Source organism: Phyllobates terribilis, unplaced genomic scaffold, assembly GCF_046119375.1.
Source record: "Phyllobates terribilis strain yellow unplaced genomic scaffold, ASM4611937v1 Scaffold_1__5_contigs__length_1240528914, whole genome shotgun sequence".
In the NCBI taxonomy this organism is placed as follows: domain Eukaryota; kingdom Metazoa; phylum Chordata; class Amphibia; order Anura; family Dendrobatidae; genus Phyllobates; species Phyllobates terribilis.
In genome coordinates, this window is record NW_027362761.1 from 566317220 (window position 1) to 566340179 (window position 22960).

At 44.9% G+C, this 22960-nt stretch overlaps 1 protein-coding gene across 1 annotated transcript in view; it reads right to left on the reverse strand.

Annotated features, from left to right (window-relative positions):
* LOC141271880 (O-acyltransferase like protein-like) overlaps positions 1–22960 on the reverse strand; it is a 93202-nt gene that overhangs the window by 65640 nt on the left and 4602 nt on the right. The window contains exons 2-5 of the mRNA XM_073682120.1: positions 11038–11177; positions 9414–9492; positions 7165–7303; positions 6876–7075 (exon numbers count right to left, since the gene is read on the reverse strand). Of these exons, the coding sequence (XP_073538221.1) occupies positions 6876–7075; positions 7165–7303; positions 9414–9492; positions 11038–11177 (558 nt within the window). The remainder of the gene's footprint in view (positions 1–6875; positions 7076–7164; positions 7304–9413; positions 9493–11037; positions 11178–22960) is intronic.

The following is a 22960-nucleotide window of genomic DNA, read 5'->3' on the forward strand; positions in this document are numbered from 1 at the left end:
GACGAGAGAGAAACCATGAAATACTGTAGTGAAAATACCTTGGTACGACTCTCTAGCTGTTGAGAAACTACAAGCACCAGCATGCACCGACAACCAAAAGCCTCCTAAATGGCTTATTAACCCCCTTATCAGCCCTAGTGCTGACCCATCTTACGTAGGACATTAATATGTTCACCCCTATTACAGAGAAGTGAGTGGGTTGGATTATGATTCATGCAATTCATTATCTCCCAACACTGACTGACACAGACAGAAGAGGCCCCTGTGCAAGAACAATATATGGGCCCTTTGCAGTCCAATAGTTCATAATAATGCACAATTCCACATGTTTTGGAGGTGTTAGTGACCCCCGTACCTCCTGGGCCACTGAATATCTTCTGACATACTTAGCTCTGCTGTTCTGGGTTCTGCACAGGGTTCTGCTACATTGCCACAATATGCCTGCTGACACACCTGGCCCTACTAATCACTGAGCTCTGCTACATTGTCACTACATACCTCTGGACATTTCCAGCTCTGCTACTTTACCTGGACTCTTTTCCGTACCTTCTGACATACTTTGCTCTGCTAAATCACTGGGCTCTGCTACATTGCCAGAATGTGACTGATGGCATACCTGGACCTACTCATCGCTGAGCTCTGTTACATTGTCACTGTGTGTCTCTGGACATTCCCAGTTCTGCTACTTTGCTGGACTATTCGCTATAGCCACTGAGCACCTCCTGATATACTCAGCACTGCTACATCACTAGGCTCTACTACAACTCCTGATCTGCTCTGCTTTGTCACTACTTCTTACCTCTCCAGTTGCCATCCCATTATTACAGCCTCCATAGTTCAAACTGGCCCAACCTGTTGTAACCACGTTGTCGGTCCATGCTGCTTTACTACTGCTCTTCTGGTCTGAATGCTTCGAGGAGCCACCTCACCAGGTCAGACATAACAATACCCTTTTGGAAAAGCCCCAGAAAGATGGCAGCCTTGGACAAGTAAATCACTTCTTGAGGTGCAAGGGGCCTATTTCTTATTCTTGGTCATCCCGTGAATGGGCATAAGGCTGTGGTCCTAATTTTGCCAAATAAAGCGACAGCCCAAGTGAGGGGCCCACCTACTGCATTGGGCGTGAAGAGCATCTGATGACACATGCTACCTTATAGCACAATGCCAGGACCTATGCTGTGCGGGGGTATCGGTGCCCCCCACCTTTGAGCATGTGACGCACCCCTGGGCCTGTGTCGCGCAGCGTTGCGCACGCGGGAGCTTACCCGGAGCCGGATCTGTTGAGGGTTGTAGTCTCGTGGCGGTGACCCGGTCCGTGCCCAGGGAGTCAAACTGAGTGGCGCTGTATCAGCAGTAGATGTTGGACGACTACGCCACCCGTTGAGTACAGCTAAGGAGCTGCTGCTGCAGGGCAGACCGCTGAGGCCGGTGGTAGGATTGTGCAGCGTGATAGTATAACCCCCAACGGGAGGGGTATGGCCTCAGGGCAGCTGACGTGGATGATGGGGGTAGCAGGAACCACTCGGAGACGGTACGGTGTAGTTCAGGGTCTTTACTGGTGACAAAGATAGACCCTCCCGGAGTACTGGCTAGCGATTGGGGCCTGGTCAGTCCTTGAGCAGATGGGATCTCCCCTGGCCAGGCGGAGTTGTAGGCCTCCCAAACTAACTGTACTCTTCTGGCTACCTTGCTAGAGGCGGGTATAAGTAGCCCACGTCCCTGAGTGTACCGTGTGGTGCTCACCCGTATGGTCGGTGACTCGGGGCCTTCTAGTAGCTTCCGCTCCACGACGGCGGTGCTGGTCCCACGCGTGTGACCGTGCCTTCGGGTTTCTTGGCCAGAGGACCTGAAATCCCCTGCCGGTCGGTTTCTGCTGCTGGATAGGAGTTAGTCCCCACAGCCTCGGACTCCGGGTCCGGTAAGAAATCTTCTCAGTCAGGGCGAGCTCTGCAGCTGCCAGCCCCTGACTCCTTGTAACACTGCTCCCACAGAGCTCCTGTTGTTTCTTCCCATAGCTGCTTCTCTTCTCTGTCTCTACTTCTGGCATGGCCCAGGAGCCACAGCTCCCTGTCAGCCCTCCTGGCTGAACTCTCCCTCTCAACTCTCTAACCCTGCCTCAGCCCCAGGTTTATATAGGGGAAGTTCTTCCCCTCCCAGGACTGGGCAGGAGGTGTGGCATGCATAGGATTCCTGACCAAGAGACCTCCCACCTGCTCTCAGACATAACATTGCTGTTACTGTGGAGACCAGACCCCTGGGGTGCCACACATGCACTAGTAGACATATTGATACAAGCATAGCAATGGGGGTGCAGCATCGCCGTCATCCCAGGTATGGAGTGGGGAGGTCAGGTGTGATTGGGTACATGCAAGAAATTGTCACTCAACGGTGATGGGAGCGAAGAGAAAACCTGATCAGAAGCGACACCTTTTGGCATGATATCATTAAGCGCCCCCTACTGGAAGAGAATGCTAAAGAACTGCAATGTGTTAACCCAACTCAAGTCTACCATTACTAGAGTGGGTGTTACGAGTCCTAGTTATGAGCTTTTTTCTTGACGCACCATCCGTCGCTGATTCATTTCTTTACATCACAGAAGCTAGTTTTGCAGCTCTCTGCCCTTTACCCCTTCCCGGCCCATTACCCCCATTGCTGAGCATAGAGGTCTACCAGCTCTGGAGCAGAATATATGACTTTCTCCTAATTGATTTAATGAACTATTGATTGTTTGCTCTCCGTCACCTGTGCAGTCCCCGGATGAATCCGCCTGATATTAATTCATATCACGGCCCGCAGCGCGTCTCACGGGGGACATTTGTTACCGTCATTAACCTGCTAATTCTACATCTCCTCCGCCTGTTCACCACATTACACAGAGCGGAGGTTTTATGCGGCCCCTCAGAGGAATTCTCTAGTTCTTATAATTTACCTTACTCTTTGTTCAGTTCTTTTTGAACAGCCGATCTCTACAGGGGTTCTCCTGAACAAAACAGGAATTTTACCCTTTCCGGCTTGCACAATTTTTAATGGACGGAACAAACTAATAAAGGATTTCTCTGTTGGAATCACCTGTTTAGTGATGCCAGAGCCAAAATGTTCTCTGCAGGTCCCAATGCAAAAAAACAAAAACAACCCAAAACATTGCAAAGCCCCCAATGAACGTGCGCCACTAAAAGAGGGTCCACACAAATTATCACTTTTCCACCATTCATGACCAGAATTAAGGACTTGTATTTCTTGTTCTCCCCGGTTGCAAAACCTCAACCAATGAGGAGTCTATGGCACTTACAAAGCACTCCATTAACTCTTCCTGACTGCAGTCTCGCAGCTTGGGAATAACTGAGGACCCCCATTCTGATGATCAGTGAGGGTCTCAAAGATTGGACCACTACCAATCTAACCGTTGTCATCCATTTAGATAGGTGATCATTTGCGGAGACCACAGCTGTGTTCTGTGACCTGCGATCCTCTAAAAGTGTCTTTTGAGTAATAGAAGAGGTGGTACCAAATGTTGGACCCCACTTTGGCTCTTTTTACATCTGCCTTGTAGTTTCTATTTCTAGCCGATGCCACAACACCGTAAACGAGCAGTAGCCCCTTTGACTTACAATATGGTCTCATTGAGTTTCCCAAAAGTGCATCATGCTGTGCCCGGTCATACATTACGGAATCGGCAATGGAAACTCCAAACAGCCTCTAAGGCGGCCAACAGACAACCCTTTTAGTGTGGTCTTAACCTAAAATATTCACATGCGGTTGTATCCTGAAGAAGAGGTTGGATAACCTCGAAACGCCAAGATTTTACACCACAAAATAAAATTGTTTTTTATCCAAAATCTTCTCTCGAATCCATTTGTGGGACGACATCGCCAGCTGCGCAGGAAAAGCTGCCTGTCTCCCTACTACTACATTCAGAATTGTGAAGTTGAGGCCTCTAGTTGTACCAACAATCTGGTAGACCAAACAACCTCAAAGAGCAGACTGCTAGAGCATGTGCCAATTTGCCTATGGAAAGGACATCAGCACAGGAACTGTGCCTCAGAAGCTTCATGAGTTTTCTGCACACAAGCCTTACATCACCAAGCACGATGCCACCTGTTGGAAAGAGTGGTGTAAGGCCTGTCACTACAGTGAGGAATCTATTCTCATTATCTCGTCTGCTGTAAAAATCGGTGTTTGTCAGATGCCTGAAGAACTCTACCTACCAGGATCCACAGTGCCTTCTGTACAATTTGGTGGCGTAAGATGAGGAATTGTATGGGTCTTGTTTTTTTGTTTTTTTAGGGTTTAGCTACTTCTATCCACTGAAAGGTAAATGCTGCAGCATGCAAAAAAAATTACACTATTGTAGATTCCAACATTGTGGGAACAGTTTGGTGAAGGCCTTTTTTCTATTCCCCATGACTATGCCCACGGCATAATGCAAAGCCCATAAAGAAATGAAGCTGGATTCATCAAAGCTTTTATACGAGTGTCTGAAGGTGGAACGGATGATGAAGACGTTGTGGCAACAAGGGGTCTGACATGATGATGTTTTTAATTTGATATATTGATATTGATGTGTGATGTGTGTGATGAAAAGGTTGTATTTAATCCCTATGGCCAGTTTTTTGTCTAGGCTCTCCTCTAGGTTTTGCCTTAGGACCATCCCTGGGAATGTGGGAGGTCTACAGAACATAGGAATATAGTTTACACTACACAGGGAGTAGATAATTAACAACTGGGATTGGCCCACTAGCTGTTAGGTGTTAGAGGAAAAGAAAAGGTTTTTCTGGGTTAGTTACTGTAGTTCAAGTTCAAGGTGGAGTGGAGACTAGTCAGTGAGGGAGAGTGGAGTGGAGAAGCAAGGCTAGACATCACAATGCTAGCAGGTCCTGAGGAAGTAGATGCAGCAGAGCTGGAAGGATGATGTCTGTGCCAAATCTCCATACAGCATGAGGGCATATCTGGAGCTTCGTCTGGATGCTGGGACAGTCTTGGGCCTAAGGCCCAGAAGAGGTATTGAGAGTCATACCCCTGTCTCCCCTGTGAGGAAGATCTCAGCTGGGTCGCAGAAGAAGGGGAGGTTAGTGAGCCTCAGGGAAGCTGTTATTTCCGTTAAGAAGTCCCTAGGGTCAACAGAAGAAGTTTGGCTAAGAACAGGTCGGGCAGAACGGAGACAATGACTAGTAGTACACAGTACAAAAGGAACATCACCACGAAGGGACTGTCACGCTAGGTGTGAGTGCAACACAGAGGGGAAAGGGAGCCCAGACACTGGGGAAAGGGGGAAGAGGTGACCTCCTAATCTGGACTAGCATCACCCTGTCTCCCCCTAACGTCCGTATACAGCCTCCGCAGCTGTCGCTGATCACATGCCTCACTCTACTATCCCTGGCGTAAGGCTAAAGCTGGGGGGGAGGAGATGAGCACTAGTCAACCTCCGCTAGCACTCTAAAGACAATAGGGGAAGACAACACAGGGGAATAAGAACTTAGCTTTAGAAGAAACTCCAACAGGGCACACGGCCTCAAGACTCCAGTGAGGACGTGATGTTGCTTCAGTCAAGTACCAAGTAGAAATGAGTATAACCGGCGACGCCCACCTGGAGAGACCAGGTATATATACACCCAGGCCAGAGGGAGGTAGTCGCTGGGTCCTAAAGACAACCTCCTATCTAGGAAGCTGTCTGTATTACCAAACGTGGAGATCTCCTGCAAACCATTTCAGGGCAACTGTCTGTCACCCCTGACATACCCGTGACAGGAACTCTGTCTTAATCTGTATGCTGCAGCCCTGTTGTAACCGATTTGCACAGTAAAGTTGAACCTGTTAACTCTGACCCAAGGTCTCCTGTCTGCCAGAGTTTGGGCTAAAATTTTGCAACTTACGATGTTTTCACACTATTTTGGTCCAGCTCTAACAAAGTGGGTGAAGCTGTTACAGGGGCGTGACAACCCCCGATCATCAAATTCATGACGTGCGGCGAAGTTCCTACTCCATAAATCTTACTCCAGTTCTAGTTATAGTGATGAGCACATGGAGATGCACGCCACTTGTCCGACGGTCCTGATTCATTATGAGGCGTGCGTCTCTTAATAAAGCGGGAGCGTCAGACTTTAACACGCCCACTCATCAAACACCAGTCTTGATGAATTTGGGCCAGTGGGTAGCAAGTTTGGTGTGGAGGAACTAACGTCTTGACCTCAACTCATCCAACACCTTTGTGATGAATTGGAACGCAGATTGTGAGGCCCCAACACCAGGGTCTGACCTCACAATTATTCTTTAGGCTGAACGCACACAAATTCGTACAGACACCCTCCAAAATCTAGAGCTTTCTTCCCATAAAAGAGGAGGCTTTGCAACCATAAAAGAGGGCTCCATTCCAAGTCAACCCCCATGGTTTTGGAATGGGATGTCCAACAAGCACATCAAAGTGCAGTAGTCAAGTGTCCACCTGCGTCTGACTTTGGCTCGGAAACCAAAATGGGTCGAATGTCAAAGTCACACTGAGCATGGCTTATTTATCAGTTTTTCGACAACTTCCTAAATGGAAAATCTCGGAAAACAATGTCAGGTCTGACCTCGGTTTATTTTATTTTTTTTATTTACAAGGCTTGTGCCCCTATTGGTAAATGTATGGTTTTATATGGACGCACCATACGGTAGCAAATTGACTCCATACTAATATGTATGGGATTTTCTGTTTCATCGTGCCAGCTCTGTGCACTGTGCTCAGCCTAAAGTTAATGTCTTCTTTCTAGTTGGTTTGTACCGGTGATATATTCTATATCCTACTGCCTCCAACTTCAGAAAGTAAATGAAAGGTTATATAAATTGCGCAATTTCAAGTGATGTACTAAGCCGCATGTATAGTAATCTCGGGATATTACTGTGCTTCTTTTCGCTGCCGTATTCCTCCTCCAATGGGAAATTGGATTTTGCTGCAGGCTTATCGCGTTCCGGATCCTGTTGTTTCCGATGTAAAATAATAGTCTTGCACTGCTCAAATGCCGATGAGGCTTTGAAGTTGAGAACGGCGGTGTAAATTGAGCCAATTATAGGCAAGATGATGAACAAGCAGCTGAGGCACCTGCCAAAAGCAAAGGGTTATTAGGACAGAGTTATGGTCACCGAGCCGGAGTTTACAGAACACATGATGGACACGAGGCTCATACTTACAGACAAATGATGGCAAACGTATCTGCAGGAAACAGACCGCGGGAGCAGAACGTCTCCGCCACAGTGGGAATGGTTTCATTCTGAATTACAAAGCTGGGTAGAGGCTTCAAGAATGATGTTCCCCTATATTTAAGGATATCTGTTGAAATAAATATGAAAGGATGATTCAAAATTCTGAAATAATTAATGGGTGGTATCATAGGAAATATTAAAATCTCTGAAGCCACTCGTGAGGTGGGGCATTCACCTCCCTCCTTCCTCCCCTTTCTCACTGATTTGCAGTGGGAAAGAGAGCTTACAATCTATCAACCTCTTTTGGTGTAGTGAAGAATCTTAATTAAAATGCGGGAGGTCCTTTTGAAGGCCATGTGCCAACGAGGATGTCTTTTGTGCATAAACAGAGGTTTATAGATTGGACAAGAAATTAAGGCAGGATGCCTATTGTTTCTCCAGAAAGTACATCCTGCGGAAGCTTTGTTCCCCAGCGAAAATGTAATATTTACAATAGCCAGCCTAGACTTGAAGTCTCCGGAAGAAAATGTTGAATATCGAAGTTTGTATCAATCCGATAGTGATGAGACATACCTTTTCGACTTCAGGGATAATAGGGGAAGAAGATGCAGATTTTTTCCTAACTGTAACCCCTGCCTATAGGCCACAAATCGATAATGGTCAAATCGATGACAACAACTATGTCATGTTTGGTCTCTAGGTAACGGTAAAATCCCAATAAAAATATAGCGGCGATCTTGAACTGCTGCGATCATATGGAGAGAAGTTATCGCATAAGTTGAAAATTTCATAAAATCCTGTAAGGCTGAGAACAATCCACAATCAGGCCTATGTGAGGTCATCAAGAGGGGTGTGTGGGTGTAACTCAGATGATGATAAAAGTTCAAGCCAAATTATGATCTTTGTTCCTGATACATATCAGTGTATGCATGAATCCCGTTCACTGAACATCTCAAATCGAAGTGCTCTCCTTTGGCTAAGTTGACTCATCTCTGTGAGCACTTTAGTAAGTTTCTTTCATTATTCCTTTTTATTTTATGTAACAACTTTATATGCTGTATTGTTTTGTCCCCTTTGTAAAATATTTTGTATATTTATTATAAACACTGCCTTGTATATAAAATTGAATAGTTCTGCTCCTTTTGTTCTGTAAACTGCTCCCCAAAGCCATATGTTCCCAGAAATCAGGCGTCCGGTCAGCCTGTATATAAAAAAACAACTGGTGGTGGCAGCTAATGGTCTTTCTTGGTTTATCGTGGAGTTTGCAGTGGCCATATCAGGGGTATATACATTCCCTGCGTTGGAATTAGAGGTGTATATACCATACGCTCACTGTTAGTTTCCCAAAAATCAGCCTGTTAGTGAAAACAGCCTGTGGCCTCCTCTGTTAATCGTCGGCCAATCGCATAATTGGCCAGACGATAGGGGGCAGCAGAAAGATGTTTGCTCCAAAGATAACAGTGGGTGAGTTGCGATACGACCCCCCTGGCTGCGATCTTTGATAGGCAGATTCAGGCGAAATCTCGAAGATGGCGACAGCGCTAAAGTTAAAGAGAAACAACCTTTTTTATTTTGTTATGGATCAGCCTTTGCAAAGTTATAAATCTTTGTAATATACTTCATTACCGTATGTTGTTTCCTTCTCTACCAAATGCCGTGCTGAAAGTGCTGTTTTAACTGCCTAGTTCATGCTTTTTTACAAGCTACTTTGAACTGCTGCTCTAGCAAGAATCTGTACTATTTACAAACGTTTTCCAGCTGAGGTTCTCTCTTCCACTCTCCACACAGGGAGAGTGTTTGTAAATAGTGTTCGAATATGAATTCTTGCTAGAGCAGCAGTTCAAAGCAGCTTGTAAAAGAGCATAAACCAGGCCGTTAAAACAGCACTTTAAGCATGGTGCTTGAGAGAGAAGGAAGCAAAATAAGATAATGAGTATATTCCAAGAAACATAAATTTGCAAAGACTGATCAATAATTAAATTATAAAAAAAAGTATTAGTTGATCTGTAAACCAGTGACTAGCTGTTGATTTGGCTTTATATACCCCCAACAATCAGCTGCCATTGCTCAAATGAATAGTCGACCATGTAGTGCATGGATGGCACTGGTAAGCCACATTAGCAAGCTATGGGTCATACATGGATGTCCCAATTGGGAGACCATCTTATGATGTTTATACACCCTAAGGATAATTAACAGTTTAACAGAGATAGATATCTTTATACTTTACATCTTACCCATAGAAGCCATTGTTGTAATGTCTCTGCTGCTACAGGAATCTGGAACACATATCCCAATGACAAATTTTACACCTTCCTTTAAAACAATTACAAAGGAGGAAAAAGAGTTAGGTTATCTAAAATCAAGAGGTAAAGACAGAGGACTCATATTGGTTATATTCTTTTTTTGCTATTTCTGTAGTTTTATTTGAAACATATGGAGATTTAAAAGCAAGTGTAATGATATTAGGAGAAGAAAAGATGTGAAGAATAATAGTATTGGGATAATATGGCAGATCTGAGAAATAAATGGCTCCCGAGTGCTGTCATCCAATACAATGTGTATCCACTCTAGTGGGGACCTCACATCCAGCCTAAATTACTAAGAGGCACACAGATCTCACAACCAGCCTATATTACTGGAGGAGACACAGGGAGCTCATATCCAGCCTATATTACTGGAGGAGACACATAGAGCTCACATCCAGCCTATATTACTGGGAGAGACACACAGACCTCACATCCAACCTGTATTACTGGGAGAAAGATACAGACCTCACATCCAGCTTATATTACTGAGATACACACACAGAGCTCACATGCAGCCTATATTACTGGGATAGACGCACAGACCTCACATCCAGCCTATATTACTGGGAGAGACACACAGAGCTCATATCCAGCCTATGTTACTGGGAGAGATGCACCGACCTCACATCCAGCCTATATTACTGGGAGAGGCACACAGACCTCACATCCAGTCTATATTACTGGGAGAGACACACAGACCTCATATCCAGCCTATATCACTTGGAGAGACACACAGACCTCACATCCAGCCTATATTACTAGGAGAGACACACAGACCTCATATCCAGCCTATATCACTGGGAGAGACACACAGACCTCACATCCAGCCTATATCACTGGGAGAGACACACATACCTCACATCCAGCCTATATTACTGGGAGAGACAGACAGACCTCATATCCAGTCTATATTACTGGATATTACTGGGAGAGACAGACAGACCTCATATCCAGTCTTTATTACTGAGAGAGACACACAGGCCTCACATCCAGCCTATATTACAGGGAGAGACACACATACCTCACATCCAGCCTATATTACTGAGAGACAGAGCTCATATCCAGCCTATATTACTGAGAGACAGAGCTCATATCCAGCCTATATTATTGGGAGAGACACACAGAGCTCAAATCCTTCCTATATTACTGGGAAATATACTTCCACAAGAGTAAAATCTGAAACTTGGATCTGACAGCAAAATTGCAAATTGGGGAGTAAGAAATGAAAATTGCAGACTGATATTTTTGCAATTTTATTAACTGTGGGTAACCACAAACATATGTAACAATCATTTTTTTTCATGTCAAAGGTCTCTATAGCCTTTTCTACACTTGTGTCCAGATATGAAGACAGACACCAGCTGGAAGAATGTCAAATGGAGTCCAGAGTTTTATGTTTTGGACTCCTTTTGCCTAATTGAAGACATTGGCTCCATTGGGGGCAAAACTGAACTCAGTATTCCGGGAATTCAGATAGAAACCCCAAAGGGCTCAGGAAAGGTGACACAGATGTGATGAACACTCTGAAGTACTATTATTGAACAAGCCAGACCTGTTCCACGTGCATCTTGCAGTATTCTCCTTCAAACTTCCTCCCAGGAGCTTGAACAGAAAGACATTCACTGTAAGATCCGAGTCGGTCCACATTCCCATTGATTATACCACTTCCTTGCTTTCCTAAAGCATCGTACACTGTAAAAGAAGACAAGATAGATGTCTGGTCAATTGGTAGTTAAATATATTCTTCATAGTTAGCTAAGAACATCCTCTAGTAATCTGGTAGATCAGAGTAAGAAAAATCAGCATCTAAGGGAGTTGCGTTGGCGGTTTCGATAGTCTAATTAAGGTTTTAAGACATTATTTAATCTTCTTTTGAGTAGTCATCAGCAAGGAATTATTAAAGTTTCCCTCGGAGGAGGGAGAGGTTTACGATTCCAAGAATGGTCTGTCTTAGTAACAATGCATAAGGAGCAGGAACAAGTCAAAATTAAAAGCAGAAATTGAAGACTCGGCAAAGGTCTCAACCTCCATTATTGGGTCAAATTAAAGGAAAATCATGTTGGAGGGGATACTGGATCTCAAGACTTGGAAGCAAAAACATCTAAAAGAAAACTAACTAGAAATGTAAAAACATAAAATAAGAATTGTACCTAAGTAATAGTGACTAGGTGAGAAGATATAACAAAAAGGGTGCTCCACTGACAACGTTGGAGAAAACCTCTAGGAGACTCCTTGACCCACCGGTGGCGAAAAAGAAGGTCTCGGCCAAACCAAAACTATGACTAGACCTCCCAGGAATCCCTTCAAGTCTAGGGAAGGGTGGATCCTATGTAGTGGAGCTTTCTGAATTTTGTATAAATCTTGAATTGTGTAAAGTTGATCTTAACGGTCTCCAGCATTTGATTTTATTTTCAATAAAATAATAAAAACAGCAATAATGTAAATTGCTCCAGAAAATTCAGGAGACAAAAATAGATTCTTGTTCCATTTTTATAGGTGTCCAAAAGAGAGCAGGGTTTAGCAAAACTACACCCAGAAGCGGTCATTCCTTTAGTGTGGAAGAAGGATATGTGAAGAAACAGGGTGAGTGGGAGTATAATGGCTTCTAACATTAAAGAAAAGTCTAATATTTTTTAAAAATTCACATTTATCAGACTCCAATCTATCAGATATTTATGGTGTGGAATAGCCCTTTAAGTTATAAAATTCTGTTCTAATTAATTTTTATCCCTATATATTCAGAAATATTATATAATTCCATAAAAATGGTAAACATTCACTTTAAAGGGAATCTGTGAGTAGAATGAACCCTGCTAAAGGGTCTATATGGGCATCGAGGTCATAGGAAACTGAATAAAAAGATAGCTTGATATCTGCGATCCAATGTTTTATTCCAGAGAAATCCATGATTTTCTTATAATGTAAATGAGCTGTGAAGATCTCTGGGCCAGACATAGATCTCCCTGGGAATCTGCCTCCAGAGCTTATATTAAATGAAAGGGGGAGTTACCAGTGTGAGACATGTAATGACCGACAGTCTGCTCTCCTGATTTTCATGACTCACACTGCTAACTCCTCCTTTCATATACAATAAGCTCTGGAGGCAGATTCTCAGGGAGATCTATGTCCGGTCCATAGATCTTAACAGCTCATTTACATATTAAGAAAACGTGGATTTCTTGGGAATAAGATATCGTATCACAGATATCAGGGTAGCCTCTTATGCAGCTTCCTATGACCTGTGTGCCCATATAAACGGCTTAGGAGAGTTGATCCTACTGACAGATTCCCTTTAAAGATTTCTCAATACAATCTGCATACTTTTTTTTTTAAAAAAATTATCTCTTAATCCTAATGAAGCTGATATACTTATATTGAAAATCAATTGTAAAGTTCCCCTTCTTATTAAAAAAATAAGGAATGTTTGAGTCTATCTTAAAATGCTAATTTTATCATTAGGATTGTACAATAAACCTGGTGAGATTGGAGTACTTATTTAAAAAAATCCACATCAGAATAAATGGAAATGGGTTTTTGCTATGTAATCTGGGAGCAGCATGATGTAGGTGTAGAGACCCTGATTTCAGTGACGTGTCACTTACTGGGCTGTTTGGTCCAGTTTTGAGAAAATCCCTGTTTTCTCTGTTGCGAATCTAGCAGTTCTCTGAATGCTGAGCTTTGTGTAACCCCGCCCACACACCACTGATTGGCTGCTTTCTGTGTACAGCGTGCATAGACAAAAAGCTGCCAATCAGTGGTGGGGGCGTGGTTGTACCAGGAGACACCTAGTCCTGTAGTGATAATCTCCTGCTGATAAAACATTGATTTTACTAAAACCTACAGCAAGAAGCCCAGTAAGTGACACATCACTGGAATCAGGGTCTCTGCCCCTACATCATGCTGCTCTATTACATTGCAAAAAAAAACAGCTGACTGATTTCCTTTAAGAGATCTATTTAATAATATATTGTATGCCGTTTATATTGTGAAATTTGGTGACCGATCCGCTGTAAAGTTTTTTATGTTGCTGTGCAGACACCGTATGTAACGCTTGTGATAACTGACTCATAGGTGGATGCACCCTAGGAAAAATAAATAAAAAATGATATGTATCCTTCAGTTTTTACAGTAGTTCCCGAAGAAAAACTACCGTGATTTTCCCACATTGTCACGTAGTGAAACAAATTGAGTGAAACATGAGTTTTAACACAAGAATATCTCGGTCTAAACTGTTTGCCGACGGCTATAATTCTGGGAATCCCGATGAGACTCGTACAAACTCCTACGACCGATTCTACTGTTCTTTGAAAATGTTCTAAAAGAGATGATAAAAAGACGACCTCCGGTTATCTGTGATTTCTAAGAGGAAACAGAGAAAGGGAAATATTACGGCTCAGATAGATGATAGAAATCACCGAGAGCTCGTAACCCGGCGAGACACAAAATGAGCTGGAAGTGGAAGCGATCCTGATGACAAGACCACAGTGAAGTCTCCAGAATAGTCGATGTCTAAATATTTACACTGGGTTTTTATACATTTTTATAGAATACATTTATATCAGAAATTCTGGCACAAAAAAAAAAACAAGGGTGGAGAGAACCAGAAGTCAGGAATGATGACTAATTTAGGGCAAAAATAAAAGTTAGGCTTTTTTCCCCGCAGTAAAAGAGCGGACTGGCGAAGGTGACCTGATCGAGAGAGTGAATGGCTATAAGGAGTGACGGAATGGCGTTATGATAAGATGGAAATATTACAGAATAACCATCGTTTTAATTTTTATTTCACAGGAAAATAATCGACTCTGAAGTATATTGTATCAGAGCAATCAGCTTCTTTCTCCTCATGGAATGATCTTTCATTCTCAATTCAGGGGTAAAATCTATCAGTAAAGAGAGATTTTCCAATTACTGAGATAAAAGATGACCGTTGGTGCTTATGAAGTTCTATGGAGAGGGGGGGGGAGTTACAGATCTCCATTGAACTTTATAAGCCAACAGTGATTGTCTCCAGAATAGTCAATGTCTAAATATTTACATCTATTTTTAGATACATTTATATCAGAAATTCTGGCAAAAAATATGGGTGGCGAGAACCGGAAGTCAGGAATTATGACTAACTTAGGGCAAAAATAAAAGTTTTTTTTTTTTTTTCCCCGCAGTATTAAAAGAGCGGACTGACCTAACCTTATTGAGAGAGTGAATGGATATAAGGAGTGACGGAATGGCGTTACGGTAATAAAATGTAAATATTAAAGAATAAATGTCATTTTAATTTTTAGTTCACAGGAAAATAATCAACTCTGAAATACATTGTATATCCCCACTTCATTGTAAAGTGCTGTGGAATATGTTGGCACTATATAAATAAAAAAATATTATTATTGATTATTATTATTATATTGTATCAGAGCAATCTGCTTCTTTCTCCTCCTGGACTGATCTTTCATTCTCAATTCAGGGGTTAAATCTATCAGTAAAGAGAGATTTTCCAATTACTGAGATAGGAGATGACAGTTGGTGCTTATGAAGTTCTATGGAGAGGGGGGAGGAGTTACAGTTCTGCATAGAACTTTACAAGCACCAATTGTCATCTCATGGAAAAGTGAAAAGAGCGGCACTTCCACAGGTAAAATAAAAGCACCATTCTATTGCTTTATACCATAAACGTCGACATACAAAGATAAAAACGGACATGTTTCTGGCATCCTAGACGCCCTTAATCATTGTATGTCATCTCCTATCTCAGTAATGGGAAAGTCTGTGTTCATTGAAGACACATTTTACGGAATTGAGAGTTTTGAGAATGAAAGAGCAGTCCAGGAGGAGAAAGAAGCAGATTTCTCTGATGAGATATATTACAAAGTTTCTTATTTTCATGTGTAATATCGATTTATTAAATAAATATTAACATGACGGTTAAGGCTTACATTTTATTTGGGTGATTATTGATAAGTGTGTCCACCAGGAAATGTAAATATGGCACTTCTCAATACAATATATAAACCTTTTTCAGGGCAAAAAGGAACCCCTAAAAAATGAAGAGATCCATTGAAGATAAAATTTAAGAATTTATTATTTTTTTGAATAAAGATTATGTAAACAAAAAGGATGATTATAATATATGATCAACAATAAAAAAACAAAAATGCCTCTATAGCTAAATTTGATTATCAATAATCGTCAGAATTTCAAGAAAATCTTCTTTAAGCATTAGCTCTAGGGAATGTCTTAAAATTATGCCCAGTGGCAATAACAATATACAAAATATAGTGACTCCTTATATAGGACTAAAAACCTCTTAAAGAAATAAGAATAGCGGTGTTCAATATATACCAATAGTATGCCAGAAAAAGAGATTTCAATATAAGTGAATACTTCTATTATCCTAGTATATACTTTCCAGCCAAAACAAGAGAACTGCTAATCCTTATTCACAAATATTCATATCTAACATATGCAGCAAGTACAACCCCTGGCAAAAATTATGGAATCACCGGGCTCGGAGGATGTTCATTCAGTTGTTTAATGTTGTTGAAAAAAAGCAGATCACAGACATGGCACAAAACTAAAGTCATTACAAATGGCAACTTTAGGGCTTTAAGAAACACTAAAAGAAATCAAGATAAAAAATATGGTACTCAGTAAGGGTAATTTTTTTTCAGACCAAGCAGAGGACTGTTTTTTTTTTCAGTCAAGATGGGGTGCAGAATGTACTTTAATGAGAAAAAAATATACTTTTTAGAATTTACCAAATGGCTGCAATGAAACAAAGAGTGAAAAATATAAAGGGGTCTGAATACTTTCCGTACCCACTGTATTCTACTGTATCTTCTATTTATCATACTGTTAAAAACTGGCTGATTGTTATTTATGCACCTTCCCCCAGACTTTAATTGCAGAGTTTGATCCAACACTCGGATCAATATCGGACTTGATATCCGTGATTTTTCACACGTCCGCAAAAATTCACGGGCATGTAAACATTCCCATATCTACAAGTATTCATGTGCGAAAAACTGACATGTGAATGAGCCCTAACACTGCAGCGACACGGGAACAGGAGACAAAGAAAAATAGAGTTGCAGGAGTATATGGGCGCAGTCAGAAAGCTGTATGAACACACCACCAAGATGGGACCGCATCGCACGGACCGGCCGTGGCTCTCCCGAACCAAGCGGGACGGCTTCTCAGAGATATATGACGCGGTCACGCTTGGATTAGGAGAGCTGCGGTCAGTCCGTCCACTACTATCCGATCTTGGTCCGATTTTTTAACTATATATGACTTTTTTAGTGAAATGGTTAAAAGATGTTCAAAAGTCTGAACATGCGCTTAGTAAATCGTTCTTACATAGGAATGCAGATGTTCATTCTTTTGGGCGTTTTCTGCTTTTTCAGTTGTGTCCATGGCTGAATCTGCATGAAAAAAAACGTTCTGTGCCTAAGTGTCTGAAACAGGTAGCAAGAAGTTTTCCTACAAGCTGGGGATTTACATAGGACTGCAAGAAAAGCTACAGAGTTGTCATGATGCACAAACAACATATCCTCAGAAGATTAAAGAAGACTTTAGCAGATCCCATCAAAACTCCAATATCTAGGGCAGATTTCTCATGGGTTTCGGATCCAGAAAATGGTGTAACAGCGCTGCAGCGGCTCCCTGCAGCCACTAGGGGGAACCCACTGCATACAAATGCATACACTGCTCCCCCTAGTGGTGCCATCACATAGCCAGAAAATTAGGGGTTCAGTGACGCCCCCTGAGTTTTGCATGAGAGTCTTATAATTACGTCTTAACCACTTGTATTTTTTAGAGACCATAAGGGCTAAATTCGGATCCGTATACAGTATATACTGTATATGACTGTGCGTGTCTCAGCATGGCCTTAATAAAACACTTTCAGTTTAGCGCATGTAAGTGAATGAACAATGCATGCAGAGAAGAGAGAGGATTTTCCAGCACCTATAGTACTGGTAGAATGTTGATTAAGAGGAACCACCCACTTAGAAAGAGTGTATGGCAAGTTACACAGCATGAGGGATGGGATAGGATAGTTCCTGCACATATTAGACCAGCATGTGCACCAAAAGCAATTTTACCATATTATGGGGGATGATGGCAGCAAGACCAAGCTTTCCTGGTTCATATTGCTTTTCTAAAGGTTTTGTGGTCATGTGGCAAAATATTTTAGAATGTTGACTAACTTCTAATTAATTGTTTACTAAGGGCTGGACAACACTGACGACCTACGGTGCCAACTTCTGTGTGGAGACATAAGGAAGGTCCTGGTTCTCCTTGTGGAGACTCGGCCGGTGTAGGGAGTCCTACAGGCAAGGTCCTTGGGAAAGTTTATGCAGATAAGCTCTCCTCCAGAAGAAAGAATACTGCCTCTCTAGTGCCCCCGCAGGTAGATACCCTGTAAGTCAATGTCGGATCCCTATGGAGCTGTGACAGATGGATCTAGAGATACCGACCTGTAGACAGCACTCAGTCAGTTTTGGGTTGTCATCAGTACAAGGTAGGGTTCTGGTCGGGCGGTTGACAAGTAAGAGGATTCACGCAGCCTAAAATTTTAAATTGAAATGTCCATCTTTGTGGGCTTTTTTTTATATCAAAATTCATGTAATTGGAGCTTAAATTATCTTTGCAATTGGGTTTTAATACAAATGTTGCAGCGTTTGCCTCCTATAGTGTCTGTGTTGTGCTGTCTATACGTGGCGCCCCTGAGGGTTCGGTCGCCACAAGGGGGGATACTGCAGCCTGTCAGCAGGTGTGGTGTCTCCTCACCCAGGTAAGGAAGGTGCACTGGTCAGGACCCTGAATCTACATTCAACACTACACACTCCTGACCTATGGGGGGCAAGTATGCACCATAGTGCTGCCTCAGCAGGATCACGAGTGGGGGGAACCAGAAGTTAGGGGAACCATGTAGTGGGTGAAGGGTAGAACACAGTTTTAGTTTGCACACATAGTTTCATATATAATACCCAGCCATGTTAAGCACAAGGTTCTTTGATTGTGGTCTTTGCAGCTGGCAGTGGCCTTGTGTAGGAGCCTGCAGTGTGCTGAAGATACACGGTCCTCGTGCCCTGACCTTGACACGAGGAGCAGGAAGGAGTTAACAGTGTCTCTATCCCGGTCAAGTTCCCTTGCTTAAGAAGGTTGGGAGCTATAGTGACAGCTCCACAAGTAAAAGGATCCCAGGGAGCACGGACGGAGCGGCGTACGCCACCTGTACTCTCCATTCTGGCCCTGCCAGAGGGACTCCTGCTGCAAGAGGGGTACCGGCCCCCGATATCTCACTTTGCTACTTCATGTCTCTGTCAGAGAAGCCCGGAAGGCTACAGTGGATCCCGGGAAGGATACAGACGGAGCGGCCTACGCCACCTGTACCCCGCTACCTGCGTTTATCCAGAGGGACCCAGCCTTTGCACGCACACACACAGGAGGGGTTCAAAGGGGACTGTTAGGAACACTCGGAGGGTCCTGATCGAGGTACCTGAATTCCTTGGGTGCGCTGAGCCCTCATCCCTGGTGGCCGCAGTGATCCGTGAGGAGCAGGGAGAAGCCTTGCCGCTGCTTAAAAGAACTGTGAGTAAAAGATCTGGAAGACTATCCCTATGGCCTCTGGTTCCTCTATTTCTGCACTGCACCACACAGCACCTGAGTGACCCAGGACTACTCTCCCCATCCTCCTGTTACATCTGCCCTGAGGCCCAGCTCCGCCTGTGGGGAGTTATACCATTGCCTGCTGCCACAACATCCAGCCTCAGAGGACTGCTATCAGCGCTGGTGGCGCATCACCAGACACCACAGGTGGCGTAGTCGATAATACCACTCAACCCTGATAGCCCTTTACTTTTTAATGTGACGGCCCTGGGCACGGAACGGGTCCAGGCCACGACTGCCTCCCCAACATCAGACCCGGCTCCGAGTACCCCATTTCCCAGGGAGGACTGTGAGCGCCACATACTTGGCGTAGTCGGCAGGATTGCGTGCCCGCAGCAACGGAAGAAGATTGCCCATTGCTACCGGGTACTGCGCGCCTTTTTCCACAGACTGTCGTTTTTCACTTAAAATGGTGCCCGCCCAAGAAGAACGGACGCCATAATGTGCAGAAAGGACAGCGTCTTAGCACCTCCTATCGTGGGCCTGGCTCCCCAATGGCGCCAAAAGAGCAGACCGCCCCCTCCAGCAGAGACAGTCTGCGCAGGGATGTCCGTCAAAACAGATGGGATGTCCCTAGGAGGGTCCGTCAGCCAGCCGCCCTGGAACCGCCCCAAAAAGAGGTGGAGACGATTGAAACAACAAGGTGCGGCCATAACAGTCCGAGACTTACCGCACCCTGCAGCAGTAATGGACGCCGCCGAGGAGAGCTCTTCCGAGTCCTCCAACGTTGGCCCACGAGCTGCTACCTCCCTCGGTATGGAGGGAATTCACCTGACCCCGGAGGAGGCCGAGTTCCTCCGCGGTGAAACGAAGGACCTGATACGGAGGGTCGAAGAGGCCGCAGCCCAGGCGGAGGAAGCCCAGGAGGCACCGTGCAGCCCCAGAACGGGTAAGGAGAAAACCCCTATCCCGGGCGCGGGATGCAACGTGGCCCTCCTGGATCTCGTGCCGGCACCCCCATTCTTGGGCGCTACCCTGGGAGCAGTTGTTCGCCCCGGATCCTGAGGCCCAAGCCGCCGCAGCCTCCGGAAGCCTGCTTTGCCTTCCGACTCCCAGTTCAGAGTATCCCACGTTTCTTGGGCTGACCATCTGCCCCAACCCGGACTAGTCCGCACAAGGAAGAGGACTTGCAGCAACCCCTGCTGTCGTCGCTACCTGCGCCTCCGGTCGCCTGTCCGGCTGCGGAAGAGATGGCCTGGGACAACCAGGGGGGGGGGGGGATCAGTTTTATAGCCCAACGTCTGACCTCAGAGGTAAAAACCTGTCTGGAGTGGCTCTCCTGGAGGTCCAGCTCGGGATCTTCATGCCCTGCAGCCACCCCAGGGCCTACGTTGAGGGTTGGGACGGGTCCCTCATGCTGCCGGACTCGCCCCTTTGGCAAAGTTTTCTAGTTATATAATGTTTTATATATTGTACTATTTAAAAGTTTGCAACGTTACAAGAAAATGAGCCTCCCATAATGGGAAGAATGTTTTAAGATTGTTATGTTTTCATAAAAATGTTTTTACCAGGCTTTGCTCTCTTCGCAGCCCGCAGACGTGCTGTGTTTTACCAGGGGGGAATGTGGCGTCCCTGAGGGTTTGGTCGCCACAAGGGGGGATACTGCAGCCTGTCAGCAGGTGTGGTGTCTCCTCACCCAGGTAAGGAAGGTGCACTGGTCAGGACCCTGAATCTACATTCAACACTACACACTCCTGACCTATAGGAGGCAAGTATGCACCATAGTGCTGCCTCAGCAGGATCACAAGTGGGGGAACCAAAAGATAGGGGAACCATGTAGTGGGTGAAGGGTAGAACAGACTTTTAGTTACACACATAGTTTTATATATATTAGCCAGCCATGTTAAGCACAAGGTTCTTTGATTGTGGTCTTTGCAGCTGACAGCGGCCTTGTGTAGGAGCCTGCAGTGTGCTGAAGATGCACGGTCCTCGTGCTCTGACCTTGACACGAGGAGCGGGAAGGAGTTAACAGAGTCTCTACCCCGGTCAAGTTCCCTTGCTTAAGAAGGTCGGGAGCTTTAGTGACAGCTCCACAAGCAAAAGGATCCCAGGGAGCACGGACGGAGCGGCCTACGCCACCTGTACTCTCCATTCTGGCCCTGCCAGAGGGACTCCTGCTGCAAGAGGGGTACCAGCCCCCGATGTCTGACTTTGCTACATCATGTCTCTGTCAGAGAAGCCCGGTAGGCTTAGTGGATCCCGGGAAGGATACAGACGGAGCGGCCTACGCCACCTGTACCCCTCTACCTGCGTTTATCCAGTGGGACCCAGCCTTTGCACGCACACACACAGGAGAGGTTCAAAGGGGACTGTTAGGAACACTCGGAGGGTCCTGATCGAGGTACCTGAATACCTTGGGTGCGCTGAGCCCTCATCCCTGGTGGCCGCAGTGATCCATGAGGAGCAGGGAGAAGCCTTGCCGCTGCTTAAAGGAACTGTGAGTAAAAGACCTGGAAGACTATCCCTATGGCCTCTGGTTCCTTTATTTCTGCGCTGCACCACACAGCACCTGAGTGACCCAGGACTACTCTCCCCATCCTCCTGTCACATCTGCCCTGAGGCCCTGCTCCGCCTGTGGGGAGTTATACCACCGCCTGCTGCCACAACATCCAGCCTCAGAGGACTGCTAGCAGCGCTGGTGGCGCATCACCAGACACCACAGGTGGCGTAGTCGATAATACCACTCAACCCTGATAGCCCTTTACTTTTTAATGTGACGGCCCTGGGCACGGAACGGGTCCAGGCCACGACTGCCTCCCCAACATCTGACCCGGCTCTGAGTACCCCATTTCCCAGGGAGGGCTGTGAGCGTCACATATATCTGACTGCAGAATGAGGTAACTGAGGATCTGTCAGTGAGCTCTCTAACTCCACTGCAAAAAAAAGATTTTTCAGCCTCGTGCACTTTCAGGCACTTAGCTAAGAAGGAAAAAAAAACAAAAAAACACCAACAATCTGTTTAACATAACGGACAAATCAGTTCCCAAAAAAAGCCACATGCCGATTTGGATGCAGATTTTTTGTGGAGATATCATGAAATTGTGATAGAATTAACTCTTAACTCTCGCACTTAAATCTTGCATTGCAATAGATGAAATCTGCAGCGAATCTGCATTACAACCTGCATCGGAAACCACATGGCTTTGTCAGAAAGCGGGAAATTCCTCCCCATCTGAACGCACTTCTTGGGGTTATTTTATTTCGGCTGTGTTCTCCAATTGTGCAGAAGCCATTGGCTTCAATACCCATGTCCTGACTTGGACTTACAATGCCATATTTGCCTATGAGACTGTTGGAGATGCACAGTTGACCTGGGAATGGCGGCCATAACACGAACTGTAAAATAGTGCCGCCATTCGGCCTGATGAAAGTGCCGCTCAGGGGTTTGGTCATGCTGGTCATTGCCTATTCACGGGTGTAGCTGTCGAAGTGCCAAGAAAGATGGGGACACGTCCTGCCTTCCTGTCTGGCAAACTGCGTACAGTCATAACAGAGCCTTTCAGCAATAGCAGGAACACTGTAAACTGTTTAGTGAGGGGAGAAGTTTTAGCACCTATAGTGCTGGCAGAGGACCTTGTGGCACCCTGCTATTACAGGTACCACAGGACCCAAAAGGGTGCATAGATGGACTTCTCCACAAGAGGCCCTCATTACATAACAGACACCTCCACCCTTCCACCTCATACCACCAGAGGGAGCCCTGTTAGGGATATATATACTGGAGGGTGGAGTTAGGCAGTCAGAGTGTGCTGGCACTAGAGTTCAGTGAAGAAGCAGCATGTGAGCTGCTGTGCTGAGGGCCAGCCAGG